The 21,071-nt window shown below is 59.3% G+C and overlaps 1 protein-coding gene across 9 annotated transcripts in view; it reads right to left on the reverse strand.

Annotated features, from left to right (window-relative positions):
* Nucleotides 1–21,071, reverse strand: part of WWP2 (WW domain containing E3 ubiquitin protein ligase 2) — a 45,758-nt gene that overhangs the window by 21,293 nt on the left and 3,394 nt on the right. For 4 of the 9 annotated variants that reach the window (XM_084812484.1, XM_084812481.1, XM_084812479.1 and 1 more), the window contains exons 3-8: nt 18,577–18,724; nt 17,627–17,748; nt 10,394–10,531; nt 8,764–8,860; nt 3,421–3,542; nt 3,136–3,316 (exon numbers count right to left, since the gene is read on the reverse strand). In XM_084812484.1, coding sequence (XP_084668610.1) covers nt 3,136–3,316; nt 3,421–3,542; nt 8,764–8,860; nt 10,394–10,531; nt 17,627–17,748; nt 18,577–18,724 — 808 coding nt within the window. The remainder of the gene's footprint in view (nt 1–3,135; nt 3,317–3,420; nt 3,543–8,763; nt 8,861–10,393; nt 10,532–17,626; nt 17,749–18,576; nt 18,725–21,071) is intronic. The other 5 variants (XM_084812485.1, XM_084812480.1, XM_084812482.1 and 2 more) reach the window with 3 other exon arrangements.

A 21,071-nucleotide genomic window follows, 5' to 3' on the forward strand; every position in this document is an offset into this window, starting at 1 on the left:
AATTCTAAACCCAGGACCTTCTCCCACTGCACCTCAGCAGTCCGGCCAGACCCAAGGGTGCTTAGGCACACTTTGGGATCCTAACCACCTCAGCAGGGGGCACGGCTGTCCAGGAGACGTCTGCGTATCTTTGCTCATTTTGTGTCAGCCAGCCATGGGGAAATCAAGAGGCCGCCCCGACCACCTGAAAGCCTGGCTGGGCACCTCCTTCCTCAAGACCTGGCTGCCTGTTTTCAAGCACATACGTGCTGGAGCCTTGACTGTACAAATGAATTTCGATTCTCAGGATGGACAAGAATGAGTTCCATGCTTTAGAAGCATCACTGTGGAGATGCAGAATGCACAGAGAGCTGCCTCTAAAACCTCCCCAGCCAAACTCCAACCAGCAGGAACACCTTCCGCTCCAAAGCACAAGGCGGCACCAGGCCTCCCTCCCGGGTAATATACAGCCCGTGCCTTGGCAAGGCCAGCAAGGGGGCAGAGCTGGCTGGAAGGCGAGTGTGGCCACCTCATTGCACCTGAGGGTCCCAATCGAGGCTGAGTGGGGCACCTGGCCAAGCATGTATTACAGCAGCGTGGAAACAACAACACTGGCTACCTATTAGCTCACGGTCTTGCTGTAGGCAGATAAAGCCCTAACAACTTGGGATCGGGAGACCCGGCGGATCGCCTTCCCCAGGAGAGACCCGTGAAATCGCTAAGGTCATCGGAGGAGGCCTTGTTTGTTGTGCCGCAACCTGCAGATTGTAATCTGGCGTGGGTTTCCCCCGTGGCAGAACCCGCCACATGGGATGCACTGCACCCTGGTATTGAGGAGGCGTCAAATGTGGCATGTTTTAGACTCCTGCTGATGACGCATCTTGTTACCCAAGTCTTCCTTGAACAATTCTGCTGCCTAGTTTGTTCACTGCAGTTTGTTCACTGCTGTGTTCTGAGCTTTCTCATTTCAGTGTTTCAGCTAACAACTATTTTTATTTTATCATGATCATGTATTCTACTGCCTGATTTTGTACTGTAAGCCGCTTTGGGTTTCTTTTTATAATAAGCAGTATATAAATTGATCAAATCAAATGATGAATCAATAAAAGATAAAGCCAAGACCTGGCCCAGGAAGATGGCTGGCCGGCCGGCCAGCCTGCTTGCCTCCTCGGCTACCTCCACCCCAGCCGCACCAGACAAGGCTTGCTGTAGCAAGACGGCAGCAGCGCTGGGTTACCTTGCCATCCAAGCAAGACGCCCTGCCTTATGCAGGAACCACAGCCTGTGTCTGCTGCCAGGGAGCATAATGCGCCTCTTTGTGCGTGCGAGACGAGGCGCGAACTGGTGTACATGCCGTGTTAATGAGGACCGCTGTCCCTGCTGCAGAAGCAGCACTGATAGGAACCAGATGCGGGGTGTGTGCGTGTGGGGGGAGGACACAGCGTCTGCTCTGCTGTCCACCCAGAGAGAGCGACAGAGGAGCACGCATGTCTGTGAGCATGACAGTGGGACACTCCCCTGCGAAGGATCTGAACCTTGCACAGCAGCAGCAGCAGCAGCAGCAGCAGCAGCAGCAGCTGCTGCCCTTCTGGTCCCGGCTCACAGCCTCTGCATGGCTCTCAGGAAAAGGGGTGTTCATCTGGAACAGTTTAGCCCCACTACTTTCACCCCACAGCCTCCAGCTCTCCCCACTCCAGCAGCATGTAATGAAGCCTTTGTGCTGGCCACGCTGAGGGCAGATGTTTGAGGAGAGCAGCGTGAAGGGAGCCCTCTGCCCCACAACCACCCTGCTTCCCCCATGGGCTGCCCGTGCAAATGGGGTGGGCTTGAAGCATGTGCTCACCGCCACCAAGCAAAGCACCCCTGGGCTGCCAGGAAGAGAAGGAGCTGGAGACCGTGGGCAGCGTGTGCACCCAGCTGGGCCTTGGAAGCGTCCAGGGCCTTGCCCCAAGAGGCACCGGGATGCCTCCTCAGCCACGGGCAGTGATGGAGAGCAGCAAAGGGAAATGTGGCTTGACCACACAAGACACACAACTGTCCCTTCCCCCACGCACAACTCCCACAAACCCAGCCGTGAGTTTCTGAAAGGAAGGGTGCGGGAGACCAGGCAACAGGACATTCTGCGCCCAAGGAGAGCTTCTGCATCAACCAAGAGGCCCCCTCTCCTCCCGGACCCACAGCACACTGCAGTATGTGAGCAGAAGGCACGGCGGGGAGGGGGAGCTCCGGGGGGAAGAAAGAGCTTTTGAGAGGCCTGGACTTTTCCAGCAGTCTGCAAACAGGAAGCGGCTGAGGCCTGAACACAGTAGCGCTCACACACCCCACATAAAGGCATACTGAGCTCTGGCACCCAATTACCTGTGAGCAACACACGTGAGGCTCTGAATTGAGAGGCCAGAAGGCAAACAAACGGCTCCCTTCATCGGAAATGCAGGAGGCCGCTGGAGAAAACCCAGAGTCAGAAGGAGGCGCTGGGGAGCGCCACGAAGGAAGACTCCACAGAAGTGGCCACATCGCAGGGCCGGAGAGGAAGGGTAACAGGTGTGGTTGAGGGCCAGCTGAGCAGAAGAGGCAAGGGAGGCAAGGAGCCCTCCAGAACCACACCCCAATACACACAGCCCTCCACAAAGAGAAAACTGCCAAGGAAGGGGATCAGGACAAAGACGCTTACCTCGAGTAATCAGGCCCTGATCCCAAATGGGGCACCCACAAACCTGTGCCTTCTCCCCTGACCCTAGCTCCCTTCCTTCTCAAAATCCCAGAACTTGCCAAAATATTCTACATTCTACTGACAGTTCTTAGCGTTCACGTAGCCCTTCCTTAAATGGAGAAAGAGATTCACAGACACTGTCTCAGGAATCTCTACACCAGCTTTGCAAGGTAGGCCAGGAGACTGGTCATAGTTACAGAGAGAAACAGACTGATCTGTGGATGAGTCAAGAGAGTCAGCAAATCAAAGTCCTTATTATGGAGACAGAAGTTCTCTCTATATTTAAGTTTATAAATACACTGAAGTTATTTATCGGACTATCGAAGGACAACCACCATGCACCATGAACGGTATGCATAAACCAGCCCCAGCTCCCCCTTTCCTCTCCAAGGCATCGGCTGGCTGACCCAAGTCATGTCATGGCCCTGCAGCAGGGCTCCACTTACCCGGGGGGCAGCATCTCTGGGGCCTGGCTGGCTGGCTGGGCTGCTGAGCCAGGGGTCAACTCCTCGGCCTCGGCTGGCTCCAGAGTTGTGTCCGAGCTGGGGGTCACGCTGGACACAGCCGCAGGGGGCACAGCTGGTACCTCTTCGGCATCGGGGGCAGACCTGGCCGGCTCTCCGTTCACTGGAAAGACAGAGCAGGGCAGTCGAGGCAGGGCTGCAGGTGCCTTCACGCGCCCTCCTCTTTGCAGCAGCAGGGACGTGGCCGCCCCCTCGCCCCACTCCCACCTGCGCTGTTCACAGTGGTGCCCTGGCTCTTGCCTGCCAGCTGGGGCGACACTCGGGGACTCGGGCTTTGCTCCCTGTTGGCCATGCTCTGCCTGGCCGTTCCAGATGCGTGTCTGTGTGCTCTGTGAAGGAAAGAGGCAAGAGATGGTAAAGGAGCATCTCCTGAGATCCACTTGGACCCCTGCCCCGAATTCTCCTCTTATGACAGAAGGTGGGATGCTGGCCTGTCTGCTCCATACCCACATCGAATTCTGCGCCAAGACAGCATGGGTCCTGCTGCCTGACTCAGTGGGTATCTATTCTGCACAGTTCCGTTTGCTCCTGAGACATGGAAGGGGGCAACAAGGAACTGTGCAGGGCATGCAAGTCCTGCTCTCTCTCTCACCTGCACTCACACATGGTTTTGTCAAGTTCCCATCAACAGCCCTAAGGGCTAGAAGCCAGAATGAAAAAAAAAAAGGTAAGAGGGTTCTCCGGATGAGACATTCTCTGCACAGAGTGGGACTGTGCAGAATTCAGTCTTGGCAGCAGAGAATGGAGGGTGTGGTTGAGGTTTTATCCTGCTCTTCCTCCATGGATCTCAAGCTGTGGCTCAGTGGCTGAACACCTGCTTGGTATGCAGGATGTCCCGGGTGCAATCCCAGGCATACCAAGGGAGGGCTGGGAAAGAGCCTTCTCAGAAGCCCTAGAGAGTCACTGCCAGTCACTGCAGACCAGGGGCAGGCAACCAGCTGTCCTTCAGATGTTTTGGACTACAACTCCCACAATCCCCAACTACTGGCCGTGCTGGCTGGGGCTGATGAGAGTTGTAGTCCAAAACATCTGGAGGGCACCAGGCTGCCTGCCTCTGACGTGGACAGTACTGAGCTAGATGGAGCAAGGGCCTGGCCTGGGATGTTCTAAGGCAGCATACATGGGCCCAGTGCTCTTCAACATTTTTATTAATGACTTGGAGGAGGAGGTGCACGGAATGCTGATCAGATTTGCAGATGACACCAAATTGGGCGGGATAGCTAATACTTTGGAAGACAGAAACAAAATTCAACGTGATCTTGATAGACTGGAGCGCTGGGCAGAAAACAACAGAATGACATTACATAGGGATAAATGCCAAGTTCTGCACCTAGGAAAAAGAAACCAAATGCACAGTTACAAGATGGGGGATATGTGGCTCAACAACACTACAAGCGAGAAAGTTCTTGGAATTGTTGTCGATCACAAGCTGAATATGAGCCAACAAGGTGATGTGGCTGACCTCCCTCTCCACATTTTTTTCCTACAGCAACCCTGTGAAGTATGACAGGGTGAGAGGCTGACTGTCCCAAATTCACCCAGTGAGCTCCATGACTGAATGGGGAGTTGAACCGTGGCCTTCCCAGTCCCAGCCCAGCCCAGCCCTCCACCCCCACCCCACCCCACCCCACCCTCGCTGGACACCAGCAGCCCTTGAGACTGGGCTCGTAGCCCTCTGTTTTCATAGAGCCAAACAAGGTCCAAAATGAGCAGAGCTACAACAATAACTGTGCAACACTGACATCATTTCGAATGAACGTGCACGGTGTGAGCTGGTCCAGATTTTGGCACAGGATCTGCTCAGACATCACCAGGAATGGTGGAAGGAGGAGGCTGCAACGTGCTCATCCCTCCTTCGGGGATAAACAAGCTCAGAGCCTCCAGGGGTGTTTTTAGAAACCCAAACAGGCCATTTCTGAAGCACTGTCGGGCTGCACAGCCTGAGCAGTCCCAAATAGGCCACCCTGCTGAGGCCGGCTTCCTACGGAGATCCTAGCTTGGGACCGTCTTTTAATAGCTGTGTGGAAATAAACCAGAAGTGGTCACATGGCAGAGTGTACCGAGAGCAGCGGCGGTGGCAGCAGCTGCTTAAAATAGGAGCAGGCAAAGCCGGCAGGAAGAGCAGATGGGGGTGGGACGGGGCAGTTTGCCCACAGAGTGAGCAAACCGAGGGGCGGGCGGAGAGGAGGGCAGGAGAGAGCCAAGACAGAGGAAAGGCCCAGCCCTTTCGATCCTCTCCCTGGAAGGGACCCAGTCCCCACACCCCTGTGCCTGGACATGCAAGGAAAGCGCCAGAGATCCTGCTTTGAGGGCCGGAGAGCCAGGCTGCTTGAGAGAGAAAGGGGCAACATCTACAATCCCCCAGTGCTCCATGTCCCCGGGGCTCCCCTCTGTGTACAGCCCAGGGAAGACAGCAGGCAGAGCAGAGCCCCTGCGATGGAGCCACGCTGGCCCTGGCGTGAGTGTGTAGGTGTAGGCCTGCTGGAGCCAGAAAGCAGCCACATGGCAAGGGGCAAAGCCAAAGGGGCTGAGAGTGCGCAAGGCTGAACAGCAGGAAAAATGTCCTGACTGTTAGAGCAATACGACAATGGAACCAATTACCTGGGGAGGCAGTGGGCTATCCCACGTTGGAGGCGTTCAAGACGAGGCTGGACAGCCACCTGTCAGGGATGCTCTGACCTGGATTCCTGCACCTTCCAGCCCTACCATTCTATGATTCTATGAAAATCCACTGCTTGCAGGGAACAGCCAGTGCAGCGCCCCAGCCTGACCCCCATTCTGCCATGGAAAAGCCTGTTTTGCCACCTCAGCTCCTCATGGGCAGCCCTCTAGGACCATGAGGAGGCAAAGGCAGGGACAACCGAACAGCACTTTGCCAGCGAACGCCAACAAGAAGCCATGACAGGATAGCAGGCAGGAGCTGCGCTCTCTCCCCAGCTGGGGAACGGCTGACCCCTCGCAGCGCCAGCCTGGGAGATTCCTCCAGTATGTGAGAGGAGCCAGCTGCCGAGCGAGGGCTGCTTCTGCCCAGAAGCAGGGGCTCCGTGGCACCCTTGCCCCACAGAGCTTCAGAAGCTGCTTCCCAAGACACACTGGGGGCGGGAGGAGCCACCAGCTGTGACCCCAAGAAATGGGACCCCGTGATCGAGGGGCTGCCTCCGAATATGAGCTGCTGGCACTAGAGGGAGGGACAAACAGGAGGGGCTATAGCTCAGCAGCAGAGCCCTGCTTTGCATGCAGAAGGTCCCGGGTTTGATCCCGGCAGCACCTCAGGTAAGGCTGGAGAAACTCCTGCCTGAAACCCTGGAGAGAGGGCGAGCCTTTGTTGCCAGTCAGTGCAAATAGTACTGGGCTAGATGGACCGGGGGGGGGGGGGGCGTTCTGACTCCGTAAAAGGCAACTTCCGGCGTTCCTAGCTTCATCCTATGTTCCTCGCTCCATCGCCTAGATGGGCCAAGGGTGTGTGACCCTCCCAGAGGCATTTCTCAGCTGCTGCCCTAAGTGCAAATGAGTTTTAGAAAGAGCAACGCACAAATAGGAAAACAAATCCATTTCTGTGGCCTCCCTAACAGTGAGTGAGGGCCTCACCTAGACTGACAAGGGTCTGACCCCGGCAGGAGTCAGGAGCCCTGCCCGCCCCGCCACTGTTTCCACCCATACCAGTCTAGCTTCAGAGCAGCTTCTCACTGGGGAATGTGGCACCCCAAGACAAAAGGTTTTACAGGCCCTTGCGAGAGGCCACACCTGCTGAGAAGGCTCGGTGGATATGCGGTACAAGGGAGAAACAGGCAGGGGGCAAAGACTGATCACCACGTTTCTCTCTCCTCGCCCCTCAACACCCGCATCAGTGGCAATAATGAAAAAACACGTCTTTCCCTGAAAGCAGAGAATTAAATCGGGGGGTGGGGGACACAGAACTGCCTGGAAAGCCAGCCAACGCAGAGCTGCCAGGCAAGGATGCTTCAGAGGCTGCATCCAGTGCCAAGGCCAGCCTTCCCCAACCTGGGGGCATCCAGATGTGTTGCAGGCCAACACATCTGGGGGGGGCCAGGCTGGGGAAGGCAGCTCTAGGCCCCCACAGGCATCCCTGCCCTAACAATGTGTTGTCTTGTACTTTCTTCTGCAAGAGCCGGCTGCTCCATCGGGCGCCCAGGGGCCTCTGAAGGCGCAGGCCCCAGCGGATGCATCCATCCGAGAAGCTGTGGGACTCTCCTGGCTAACGTGGGGAGCTCTTCTGGGATCCTTCTGGGCCCTGGATCCAACGGCTGCTGTACAGCCTCGGGACAGCCTGAATTCAGCCCGCCTCTGATGGCTCTGCTTCAGCATCTGAGCAGGGGTCTAAGGCTCCAGACAACTTTTCGAGGTTCAGCAAGTCAGCCTGGAAATTTGTGAGCAGCACCAGGTGAGATAGCAGAAATCAGATGTGCAAGTGTGTGGGTTTGGAAGGGGGAGTTCCAGTTCAGTGCATTGTAAAGTCTCGTGTGTGTGTGCGCGGGCATGTGCATGCACATGCACGCAGAAGCAAGTCTGGCCCAAGAGGCGAGCCCATGGAAATCTCCTCTCCCCGTGCATTTTATTCGGCAGAACAAATCTGACTTTCCTTGGTGGGGTGCTTTTGTGGCTCTGCGCATGCACGTGCACACGCACACAGAGCCAGTGAGGTCTGAAGAAGATGCCACGGAGGAGAAAGAGGTTGGGGCAAGAGATTTTCCTCGGCCCTCCGGCCAGTGAAGCAGGACAGCAACCAGGCAGCCCAGGACAAGTGGCTGCCACTGCCACTCCTTCCAAGGCCCCGCTGCTCTGTGGGTGGAGATGGGTAGCAGTGAGGGGCCCCACACTCTGCCTCCCTCACAGGGGGTACCAGCAGCAGCCCCTCGCCCCCCTGCTGCATGCAGCTGATCATCCTGCACTCCTCTGTAGAGCAAAATGAGGTGTTAAATTCAGTTCCAGGCTGGTGAGACAACACGCCTTTCCCTAAGCGTGGCCAGCAGAGACTTCAGCTGGCAAGTGCAGGCCAGGGCGTGGCCCGGGGCCCAGGCAAGGCCTCCTCTGCAAGCACCTGGCAAGAAGGCAGGCAGGCTCTGGGGGAAGGAGGAGCCTCCATCTCCAGGGCACTCAGCTCTAAAACCAAAGGACACCCGCTCCAACAATCGCCTGCACTTCCCGCACACACCAGATAAGGTGCGCTGCGAGACACCAGGAGCAGAGCAGAGGACAAGACTGGGACCCCATTTCACTCCCAACTGCACCCCCCCCCGGCGTCTTCAGGCAGCAACTCCCACGATGCCAAATGCCTCCCCAGCCCCCCAGCAGCAGCAGTCACTCAGCCTCCCCAGCATGCACAGCCTGGCTACTAAAAACCTGCCCTGGCTCCTCCCATCCTCTGCTGCCCACAGCCCTTCCTGGCTGTGCCCCGTGGCTCCAGGGCACCTGTATGTCTTTTGCCACCACTTCCGCCTGTGCTGGGTGCCGCTTGTCACAACCGCCACAGAGGAGTCCCCATTGAGGACTCCTGCTGATGACCCAACCGGCACGTCAGCAGCCCCTTACCTGGATCTGTTGCCAAAGCAGTTAGTGCTGGGGGCCTGGTGTCGGTTCTCTGGGGATGGCACCGGGCCACCGGGGTCCCTCCCAGCCACCTGGGACCCTGAAGGAGCAAGGAAGCGAGAAAAAGATCAGAAAGGGCCACGGCGTGCCAGAAGCCCAGCCCTGGCACAGCCGGCCAGGTGTCGTCCTAAGGCGTTCCATGCAGCTGGGCAAGCCGCCCTGCAGTGACTGAGGCCGGCCGCTTGTCCGAGGTGGCCTAGCAGCCTCTGCCTGTAGCCCTCCATGCCGATACCACTGGGGAGGGGCAGCAGCAGCAGCATTTTATGGCCGCAGCCTTCAGCCTGCCTTCCCCAATCGGAAGCCCCCTAGGTGTGTTGGGCATCAGCAGCCCTGCTGGCTGGGGATGATGGGAGTTGCAGTCCAACACAGCTAGAGGGACCAAGGCTGGGGGAGGCAGGCTGAAGCCAGGGGATGAGGAAGGCTGCGAGTGGGAGGAAGCAACGCTCGGCGGGGGGTGGGGCCTGAAGCAGGGATGCTGTTGGAGACGCACAGGGGCTCCTCAGGGATTCAGCCACAAGGTCAGAGCCTGGCGGGGCCGATGTCCTCAAGGCAGCCTTGCCCTGGCAGGCCTCCCACAAGCGCCCCCCTGCCCTGTGGCAAGTGGGGTTCCCCTCCCTTCCCCCTCTGCAGCCCCCCTCTTCCCAGGAGTCATGCCATCTTTAGCTCCCGCCATTTACTTCGCTCCTCCCATCAACTGCGGCTCCTCTGATTGCCTGCGACAGGCGAGAAAGATGCCCTCCAGGTACCCCAACAGATGAGGGGAGGTGGGTGCTAACTACGGAAAGGGCCTTTTCAGTAGCGGCACCCGTGTGTGGAAGGCCTTCCCAGAGAGGCTCACCTGGCGCCTACGTTGTGATTGTTTTGGCACCAGCTGAACTCATTCTCCCAGGCATTTTTGTTTTTGTTGTGTTTAAATCTGTTACTGCATTTTTAAATCTTTACAGTGGTGGCGGTTTTTACTTTGCTTTTATACTGTAGTGTGTGCATATACATACCTTACCATGCTGCATTTTATAGTTTCGTTGCTGTGAATTGCTCAAAGTACTCTGGCTACTGAGTAGTATAGAAATATAATACAGAAATAACCACGCTCCAATCCAAGGCGGCCCCAACTACGCCTTCTGGAAAGGAAGAGAGGGGTCCTCTCCAGGGCAGGAGTGTCCCTTTACTTTTCACTGGCCTCTCTTGCCAGGGTCACCTGCCTGGGCACAAGGCCCCACGCAGTCTGCACAAGCTGTGCCAGGCCCCAAAAAGGAGTGGAAGAGCAGTGGTCACTCCGGGGCTCAGTCCTGAACCTGTCCTCGTTCTCCAGTATCACAGGAAGCATCTGTGAACAGTGCCTCTGAGCATCCAAAGAGTGCTTTTCCTTCCCCACCACCAGACAGCACCCATCTGGGATTGGGGTGCAGGGAGGGCTTCTGGCTGAGACTCCCTCACAGATCTGACACACGGGCACACCCTGCTGCCTTGGCTCCACGAACAGCTCCCCCTGGCCCCAGCCTCGGCGACTGCCCAGGTTGCAGCCAGGCAGGCCCAGCCAGCAGAGATGTCAGCCTCCCTGCTCTCCGCTCACCCTCCGTCATGATGCTGCCATTCGGCACGCTTCCCACGTCAACACCGGGCCCGTCCAGGAAAATCGTCAGCTCCCCGCCAGAGACAAGGCTGCCTTTGTTCTCCATCTGCAGGTTCAAGGTCAGCTGCTTGTTCTCCACTGTGAGGCACGAGGGTGACAGGAGGGAAGCGTTACCTGGGAGAGCCGCTCAGAGCCCTCGCGGTGGGGCCCGCTTACCCCCAGCCCCCTCACCTGGCCACCACCACGCCCTTTGGGCCCGCCATCCTCTCGGGGCATCGCAGCACAGCTGCGGCTTCGCCAATGAGCCCTGAAGCATTTGGGCCTGTGGCGCAGAGCGTGTGCAGAGCGCCTGGCCCCTTCCCGCCCTGCTGAGCCTCCTCTGCCAGCAGCTCCCATCTCTGCAGCCAGCAGCAGCGCTTCTTCCGGGAGGACGGATCCCCTCCGAGGAGAAACTCGGCCACGGGGCCTCATGGTGGCAAGCCAGGTCCTCCGGCCCACGCCAAAGCGCCAGTCCGCCCCTGCAGCAGCAGGAAGCGCCTGCTGCTGCCCCACAGGACACCCTCCCTGCCCTGCCCCTTCCTGGGCCAGGCTCCGCGAGTCACCCCGGCGCGCCCTTCGCCGGCTGTGCCAGGCGCAGCAGCCGCCCTCGGGCTGCGCGGGCGCGTTTTGAACGGGCGCAACGAGAGGGCTTGGCGGAAAGTCACCCGGAGGCACGTGCCCCCTGCGAGGGCCAGGCCCGGCGACGCGGCCAGGGGACCTCCGGGGGCCCCGTGCAAAGCCGGTCTGCCGAAGGCTCAGCTGGAGCCGGGGCTGGCGAAGCACAAGCGGCGCTCGCCGCTCGAGCGCGGCCTGCCGAGCAGGTGCCTGGCCGCGTGGCCCCTCGCCCGCCGGCTCGCGCGGCAGCCGCACAGGCCCCCCTTGTCCCCGCCCAAGACAAGCTGCCTGTGTCTCCGGCGGGGCGGGGCGCACCGCGCTGCCCTCCCCGAAGCAAAATAAACACTGGCCGCGCGCCCCTCACAAAGGGCCTCGCTGTGGCGGCAGCCCAGGTCCCCGCGGCCGCGCACAAAGCCAGGCTGCCAGCGCGCGGCACTGCGGGGCTTGGGGAAGGGGCGCCGCGGCCCCGCGCACGGCCTCCGCCGCAGCGCTCCGCTCGAGCCGGGCATTCCCGGCCGGGCCATTCGAGGGCCGCGCTCCCGGGGAGTGCGCGAGGAAGCGCCGCCGCCGCCGGCAGCAGCGCCCGTCGGCGCTCACGGGGAGGCCGGTGCCCGCTGGAGCTCTCGCGGGCCCACGGTGGATGGGCCTGGAGAGGCGCATCCTATGGAAACGAGGCGGAGGGGCGCCTACGGCCCCTCCGCAGCCTCCGCAGAGAGGCGCCCCGACCCAGAGACGCGCTCCTGCTCTGGACGCGGCGGCGGCGGAAGCGAGGGAACCTCCCGCCTCGCCTCTCGGAACCGGGCGGGGGGGGGGGCGGCATGCAAACAGCCCAAGCGGGGCAGCGAGGCCAGCCCCCGCAACCGCCATCCAGGGGCGCCATGGCGGCCTTGGCACCCGGCGCGTCTACTGAGCTGTCCTGGGCTAAGAGGTGCTGGCGGCTCGCCCGCGCCCCCTTGTCTAACCCCCTTTTAAAGCCATCTGTGGGACCCCCATCACCCCACATCCTGAGACGCCGCGTTCCATGGTCTAGCTCTGCGGCGACATGGCTCCCTTTCTACTTTCTCCCTCTTCAGTCTTTTTTTCTTAAGAAAAAGCCCCCAGTGCTTGCCTTTTTGGGGGGGGAGGATAAGTTACTTCAGCCCGATTATTTTAGTTGTCTTTTTGGGGAGGCAGTGTTATGTAGTGGTTAGACTAGTGTTGGACTGGGGAGACCCGGGTTCAAGTCCCCACTCAGCCATGAAGGCCAGTCTCTGACTTCTCAGCCTAGCCTACCTCACAGGGTTGTTGTGAGGATAAAATGGAGGATCATGTAAGCCACCTCGGGCTCTTTGGAGGAAGGGTGGAATATAAATGTGACAAATGAATAAAGAAATAATTTTTCCACACCTTTTCCAGCGCCACCATATCCTGTCTGAGATGGGGTAACCAGAAGCGTACAGAACATTCAGGATGCTGCCCTGGGGCTGTGGAGCTGAGGAGAGACACAGGCTGCCCTGCCAGGCAGCCAGGGGCCCAAGGGCTCCTGGGAGGTGGCGCCCCCTGCCCCCTCCCAGGAAGAACTGCAAAGAGCCGCCTGCCCATCCGTGGGAGCAGCAGCAGCTGCAGGGAGCTGGCTCCCCCTCCTCCCTGCCAGGAGCGGCTCCAACAGCCAGCGGACCCGGGGCAGCCAAAGCGAGCGGGAGGAGGACAGCCGCCTCTGCTGTCGCCCAGGGGACCCAGAATCGCTGGGCTGCGCGGGTTTTGTGCGCGCGCTGCTATACTCTACAGCGAGCCGCCTTGAGGATAATTTGATTGAAAGGCAGGATATAAACCTTCTACATACATCAATTTAAATAATTGAGACCACATCCTAGATTTGTATTAGGCAGCCTTCCCCAACCCGGCGCCCCCTAGATGTCTGGACTACAACTCCCAGCTGGCTGGGGACGCTGGGAGTTGTAGTCCAACACATCCAGAGAGCACCAGGTTGGGGAAGGCCAATAGGAGAGTATTGCAATATGGGCAGTTTTCCTGCTAAACCCAAGCACAGAATGTGCCCTCCTCACAGCTGCAGCTCACTGACATTTCATGGAGTTTATCCACCATAACTCCAAGGTCCTTTCCCTGGTTAGTCAGCCCCAGTCCAGGTCAACTTCTGGTTCTCTATTTACAGTCACTCCTATGCACAGACACCACCACCACCACGCCCCCATTTCCCTATTCTGATCCCCTCTGTGATTACGAGCTAAGGGGCTGGGAGCAGCTCATGTAGCTAAGCACAGGTAGGCTTAAAGGCAAGGAAAAACCCCTGGTTTGGAAGGTCGAGGCCAGATGAGAGAAAAAAAAACCCCACATAAATGTGAGGGCAAAGTCTGTGCATCCCCAAGACATCTTTGTGGCACCTGAAAAACAACAGTTTACTGTGGCTGACTCTTTCATGGTATGCCCACTCGGTTGTCTGATAAAGTCAGGCTTATGAAAGCTTATGCCACAATTTTTATTTTTATTTATATCCTGCCTTATTTCCTCTTGCAAGGAACCCAAGGTGACTAATATGGTCCTCTTCCTCTCCATTTTATCCTCACAACAACCCTGTGAGGTAGGTCAGGCTGAGAGTCAGGGACTGGCCCAAAGTAACCCAGAGAGCTTCACGGCCGAGTGGGGAATAGAGCCTGGGTCCCCTGAGCCCCAGTCCAACACTCTCACCTCTACACCACACTGGGGTCATAAATGGTTAGACCAGGCACCAGTGCGCCTCGGACACTTTTCTTGGCATCTGTGGAGCTCCTCCACTTTCAAATTAACATATTTCCTACCAGCAGCTGGGATCGCTTGAGGCCACATCAGGGCCTCCAGCGGCTGCCATCTTCATGCCCCATGAAGGCCTTTAGGCCCCACGTGGGGCTCAGAGACACTTGGAGGCAACGAGGGAGTCGGGAGGCTGATGCTTTCCTCTGCAGCATGTCCAGCCCCTAAGAAGGTGGCGCCCAGGACAATTCCTCAGTTTGCCAAATGTACGCACAGGCCCCCAAAGGCTGCCAAACCCCCAAGTTCAATATTCAGGTGCCACAGGGTTCTTGGCTGTTCCCCCCAAAAGCTCATGAAGCCCAAACAGAGGCCATGTCTGTCTGTGCAGACACTTATTCCGAGGCCTGGAAATGGCTACAGGAAATGGTGCTTGACCACACACAGCACCCCCCTCCTGGCAGAGGCGCTCCTGAAGAACAGGAACTGCCACAGGCCCCGCCCTCTTGGGGGAGCGAGACAGACCCTCTCAGGAAGCTGCTTGCACGGGACTTGGGGGCAGGACACGCTCCGGCCTATGCAAGGCACTCAAGGGCCAGGCGGAGGCAAGGACGGCGCCCGCAGAGTCGCCGGCTGCACTGGCCTGGGCGTGTGGCCTTCACCAGGGCAAGGTGGTGTGTGTGGAGGATAAGCGCAGGGGAGGGGCAGCCCTGGATGTGGGACCCCGGCACTCCATTTCCTGCAGCGTGGGATCATGTGTGAGGGGTGCCCCACCTGGCAAAGGCAGGCTGCAGTTTGGGGAAGCTGTCGGCAGGGAGCTCCTGCGGGGCTGGCTGTGGGACAAGCAGCCAGCCACTTGGGTTACGCCGCCCTCCTCCGGCCCTGTCGCCAGAGCTTTCCTACAGCCTTGGATGGGGGTGGGGCGGAGGAATTGGGTCTGGCTTCTTCCTGGACAAATTCTTTGCGGCTGCAGCTCCAGCAGCCGGCACGGCAGAATGGGAAGCACATTCACAGGCCTCTGCTGTAAAAGCATGGTGGGGGGGGAGGCTCCCTAAACAAGAACCTTTTGATGCAAACGGGGCGGGGGGAGCATTGCTTGCACACTGCAGCAGCCTGGCAGGCTCCCCACCCCTCATTTTAGCAGTCAAACAGAGTGGGCACAAGAGAACATGTTTTTGCGTACACGTGCACGCACACCCTGTTCTTCTGGGCTACCCCCCCTGTTCTGGGTACCGCCACAATTCGGGTCTCAGCTGCCACGGGAGCCTTGGCAGAAGGCCCCGTTCCCAGTCTAGCTGGCGGGAGAGAAGAAGCGATCCAAAGACAGCTTCCACGGTACTCACACAGCAGGGAGAGGGCAGGGAGCAGCCCTGGCCCAGGGCTTCTCAGCCGGTGCCCAGAGCAGGCCTGAGAACAAAGAGCCCCTTTGGAGGGGGAAGGGGGGCTGGAGCCGCAAACGAGGTGTTAGATGGGGGGCCTGGGAGCTGCTCCAGTCAAGGCAGTAGCCGGCTGGCTCCGATTAAACCGATTTGCACCCCACCCTCCACCTCCCCAAATGCGCACTCCTCCCGGAGCTCCGCAAGGGCTGCCTGGCTCCAGCCCAGGCGGAGAGATTCTGCCAAGGACGGCCAAGGAGCAAGGCAGGGCAGGTCAGAGGGCCCCGTTTTGGAACCTGGTGCTTGGCCCTGGGGCTGCAGGCAGCACGGAGTATCTGCATGTGGCCAAGGGAAGTCGCTGCTCAAGCAACATGTCCACCTGCAGACAGCGGCACGAGCACCACAAAGGCTCCGGACACAGCTGGACGCCTCCCGCCATGTCAGAAAACCCTTGGCTGGGCCTGTCCCCGCTCCAGCTGCGGCCAAGGCTTCTCCCCCAGGACGGCCCCACGCCTCAGCCACTGGGCAGCCCAAAACCAAATCCTGGTTCATCCAGGAACGGCTGGGCATCCTTGGGCCAGTCTCTTCCCAGGCCGCCTCTAGGGCCTGGCGCCCTCCAGATCCAGCTGGTCCTACACCTCTGGAAAGTGCCAAGATGGGGAAGGGTGCTCTACAGGGCCAACCCCCCATGCTCAGCACCTGGTGAGGAGGAAGCCGCCCGTGCCACTCCCCCAGAGCTCCTCGGGGGCTTGCCTTGGAAGCCCACTGTAGGGGCCTGGCACACGGGAGGGACGGCCCAGGCCTCCCCCTGTCCCATCGGGGGGCTTCAAGCTGTCCTCTCTGGCCCCAGACAAGAGCTTTCAGATGGGGGCCGCCCGCGCCTCCCCCTTCCCTGCCCACCCCCGTGTGCGCCGTGCGTTTTAGGAGGCACGTCCATGGGCAGGGGCTGCCTGCTGTTGCAGACTGCTCGCGGGCCACTCCGAGGGCCTCTCCTGCTGAAGAGCGGGCCAGCAATGCCCCAGGCAAGCCAACAGATGGGAGCAAGAGCCAGGCTGCCATCCAGGGTCTTGCAGGGGCATCCGCTCGTTTCCTCATTCTTTGTGCACCTTGTGTCTGGAAACCTGCCTGGAGCCCTAGGGATGGGCAGGCAGCACCTCAGGAAGCTGCCACTGCTCCTCTGAGCAGCAGGGGCCAAGGGCTGCAGCCCCCACTGCACAGGGAAGCAGGGGCCGCTCTGGCTGTGTGCTCGCTGGAGCACTGAGGAGGCTCATGCGGAGAGGGCGGGGTGGAGGCCACTCCCTCTGCTTCCCCGCCAGCCTGGGCCTGAACCGCCTCTATTTCGGGTCACGGGGACAGAGAGCCCGCACCTCGGCCACCGGACCGGCACATGCCCTAGTGCTCCCCGCGCAAAGGCTGCACTGTCACTTTAAGGAGCCTCCCCTCACAGCCGCACAGGGGGAAACTCCGTCCATGCTGGGATCCAGTGGAGCCATTTCCATTTGCTTCCCAAAACGGCTCCTAGCCTCGTGAAAGGAGCTTTGTGTCCAGCACACAAGTAGGAGGAGGAGGGCCCAGGCGGGGAAGGGAGTGCAAACGGGCCCAGGGGCGGGGGTTGTTCTAGAATGGCCCACAGCCCCATCAGACAGGCTCTCCAGCGCCCCACCCGGTCCAGACAGGGCAGCCCCACTGCGCCCCTGATGCCTCTAGCCACACTAATGCCTGGCCCAGCCCTTGCTCTGAGAGGCCCGTGGGGCCAGGCATTCTTGAGCTGCAAGAGAAGGCACAGAGGAGGCTCAGGCCTCGAGGGACCTCCCCCCCCCCCGCAGAACAGCTGTTTGGGGACGTGGGGGCTCTCTTCCCACCCTCGCCTTTCCCAAGGCAGCAGGGCCTCTCTGCTCCAGCTCCACATGCCCCCAGAGAACACGCTCCAAGGGGCTGTGGCAAGCTCAGACCCAGCGAGCCCAGAGAGCCCAAGGAAACGGCCAGGGCTTAGCTCCGACGCCCCCTCTTTCCCCAGGCGCAGCACCTCTCAACATGAGGCCTGTGGTCTGTGATCCGGGGCAGGGGGCGGGAGAGAGGGGTTTGGCATGGAGGAGACGACGGAGGGAGCCTTTCCCTGCCCTGAGCCCCCTGAATAGAAGCCATTATGCGGCGGCGGCTGCCGTGGGCCACTCCAGCGACCACAAATGGCAGCAGGCAGCCGAAGGGCCTGGAGAGGCTGGGTAGGCTGGCGGGCCATCACACACACCAGCAGCAGCAGCCCTGCACGCCTGACAGGCCGCCCAGCCCCTCACAATGAGGCCTTGTTCCCTCCGGGGCCAGGCTGCCCCCACCACCGCCACCGCCGCCCCCAGGGAGCGCTCTCCGAGGGCAGGCACCGAACGAGCAAGAGGAAGGAGAGGGCGGCCACTTGAGAGGAGCCGAGAGCGCAGGGCCCGGGGGGAACCCAGCCGAGGGCGCCTCAGCCGAGGGGGCATACCTTTCCCCTTGCTCGGCTTCAGCACGCTGGAGAGGCTGATGGAGGCCGTGCCCAGCAGCTCATTGCGCAGGGTGTGGCAGCTCCAGAGCTTCACCTCGAGGTGGCTCTGAGCCGTGACGCTCCTGGGGAAGAAGGAAGAAAGCAAGCATGTGCAAGAGTGGCGAGACTGCATGCTCGGGGCCAGTGGGCACACCAAACTGGTGCCCCAGGATAAGTTGGGCCGCAACTCCCGCTGCACTGGCTGGCAGCAGTGGGTGCTGCAGCCCAGCACATCTCGAGGGCACCAGCCACCAGGTTGGGGAAGGCTGACGTGGCAGCAAAGCAGTTCAACAGAAACCATGAAGCGTGTCGGACTAAGCAAAAGAAAGGAATGCAAGGACACGGTATTCTGACGCCGCCGTGAGGCTTCCCGAGCATAAGAAGAGCAGGCAAGTCAGCCCAGGCAGTGAGGGGAGAGGCTGCACCGACTGGGCATCCAGAGCCACATCAATTCTGCAAAGGCCGTCAACGGGTGGCCAGGCACACCGTGCAGGCTTAAGAGGCCACGGATACGACGGTGTGGGCCAGGAGGCGCCGAAGCCATAGGGCCAGCAAAGGAGGTTTGGCTTTGCCAGCACCTCTGCCTCTGGCAATTCCCACTGCAGCGCCTCTCTGCTGCTGCACGCGCCGGACAGGGCCGTGGCTCAGGGGGAGAGCCCCCGCTTCACATGCAGGAGGCCCCAGGCCCGATCCCAGTAAGCTCTGGCCCTGGAGGGCCTTTCCTGCCAGTCAGTGCAGGCAACAGTCAGCCAGATGGACCAAGGTCTGACTCCGGTCAAGGCTGCTTCCTAGAGGCCTGCATCCTCTTGCCTGCCTGAGCATCGAGGGCCAGCACAGACTTGAGTGGGCAAACCCAGAACCTGCCCCAGCTCAGTCCTGCCCCCCTTCTCTCCAGAGCCCCAGCTCCTTACAGCAGAAGGGTCTCATTCCATAGCAGCTCAGAGCTCCCGATCCGCTTCCCTGTCTTCTTGGTCTCGCTGGCGAGCCCATCTGCCGTCACCTCCACGAAGGAGGTGATCCGTGACTGGCGGCCCTGCACCTTGGGCTTTGCCGACACAACTGGAGGGAGGAAGGGGAGAATTGAGGGGCTTCCCCACAGTCCAGGCAGGTGGGCAGGCTAGCAAACACTCCATGTCAGGGCTTTGGGGCAAGCCTGATCTATCTGCATGCTAAGAATGAGGACACTGCCAGCCAGGGCCCTCTGCCCCCTCCCCCCACAGCCACATCCACCTGCCCGGATCCTCATCTCTCCTTTGCGCAAGCACAAGACCCCAAGGTCAAAGTGGGCTAGATGAAACAACGATCAGGTGGATCCACAGTTGGCTACAGAATCGGACGCAAAGAGTGCTTATCAACGGGATCGTCTCAAACTGGGGAGAGGTAATGAGCGGGGTACCGCAGGGCTCAGTCCTGGGCCCAGTGCTCTTCCACATTGTTATTAATGACTTGGAAGAGGAGGTGCAGGGAATGCTGATCAAATCTGCAGATGACACAAAATTGGGCAGGATAGCTAATACTAAAAGTCAAAGTGATCCTGATAGACTGGAGCGCTGGGCAGAAAACAACAGAATGACATTTCATAGGGATAAATGCCAAGTTCTACACCTAGGAAAAAGAAACCAAATGCACAGTTGCAAGATGGGGATACGTGGCTCAACAACACTACAAGAGAGAGGGATCTTGGAATTGTTGTCGATCACAAGCTGAATATGAGCCAACAATGTGATGTGGCTGCAAAAAAGGCAAATGCTATTTGGGGCTGCATTAATAGAAGCATAGCTTCCAAATCCCGGGAAGTACTAGATCTTCTACTCAGCACTGCTTAGGTCTCATCTGGAGTACTGTGTCCAGTTCTGGGCACTGCACTTTAAGAAGGATGCAGACAAGCTGGAGAGAGGGCAATGAAGATGATCAGGGGACTGGAAACAAAGCCCTATGAAGAGAGACGGAAAGAACTGGGCATGTTTAGCCTGGAGAAGAGAAGACTGATGGGAGATAGGATAGCACTCTTCAAGGACTTGAAATGTTGTCACAGAGAAGAAGGCCAGGATCTCTTCTTGATCATTCCAGAGTGCAGGACACAAAATAATGGGCTCAAGTTACAGGAAGCCGGATTCCGGCTGAACATCAGGAAAAACTTCCCGACTGTGAGAGCAATACGACAATGGAACCCATTCCCTGGGGAGGCGGTGGGCTCTCCCACACTGGAGGCCTTCAAGACGAGGCTGGACAGCCCTCTGTCAGGGATGCTCTGACTTGGATTCCTGCACTGAGCAGGGGGTTGGACTCGAGGGTCTTTTAGGCCCCTTCCAACCCCACTATGCTATGACTATGACCAAGTGGTGCAATGTTCTCGGCTTCAATGTGTTTGAATGGTCATGGCTTCATGAAAAGCATCCTGGGAAGTACAGTGTCTGTGGATGCTGAGAAACCTCTCCGCAAGCAAGTCCCTGTGTTCCAAACCAAGCGTTATAGTCCAGACACGTGCCCAGACTCCCACTGTGGGAACTGAAACTGGGCGCCCCCTTGCAGCTGTGGAGGGTCTCCTCCTTGGGATCCAGAGCCAGACCCTGGCTGGAGTGCTCCGAAAGCTGCTGGGAGCCCAGGGAGCCAGGACTGGTCCTCCAGGCCGCCGGCAGGAGAGCCAGCCACGCTGCTGCGGCTGCGAGGAAAGCGCAAGCACGTGCTGGTGTGGGGCGCCCCCTGGTGGCACAGGGGGCTGCTGCTGCTCACTGCAAGAGGGGCCCTCCTGGTCCACCACGCCCTCTCCCTGGGGGACAGGCAGGCGACACCTCCTGCAGGGCCTGGCACCCCCTGCACAGCCAGCAGGCAGAGTCTGTTTGGGGCGGGGAGAGCGTCACATCAGTCCTTAGGGGTGACCTAGCTGTGTGTTGCTGGCTCAGGGTCAACCAGAAGGCAACGGGGGAGCCTACAGGCATCATTTTTAACCCTTGTAGCTGGAAGGCAACCTGAAGAATTAAACTCTCCATGTCCCTGTACCAGAATGTAAGAGGCTTGGAGGGCCTCACGTTCGTGGAGGGCGGAGAGCAATGGCTGCTGGGACTGGAAGGGCCCCATGAGCAAGCCTGCCTAAGCCTGACCTGGGCCCAATGCTTCCAGGATCAGGAAAGCGCCCTTCCTCTTAGGAACAGTCCTGCCCCCCACCTGCATGTGTATTGAACAAAGCTGAGAGGGGAGCCTCTTTCGGCCCCATCCTTATCAGACAGCACAAGGGAAGGAGGACTGTGAAGTCCAGGCCATCTTGGGAAGCTCTAGAGCAGCCTTCCCCAACCCAGTGCCCTCAAGATGTGTTGGGACTACAACTCCCACCATTCCCAGCAGAATGATGGGAGCTGAAGTCCACCACCTCTGGAGGGCACCAGCTGGGGAAAGCTGCTCTAGAGAA

The sequence above is a fragment of the Heloderma suspectum genome, chromosome 8 (genome assembly GCF_057233095.1).
Source record: "Heloderma suspectum isolate Gila_16-S chromosome 8, 16-S_ref, whole genome shotgun sequence".
Taxonomy (NCBI): Eukaryota; Metazoa; Chordata; class Lepidosauria; order Squamata; family Helodermatidae; genus Heloderma; species Heloderma suspectum.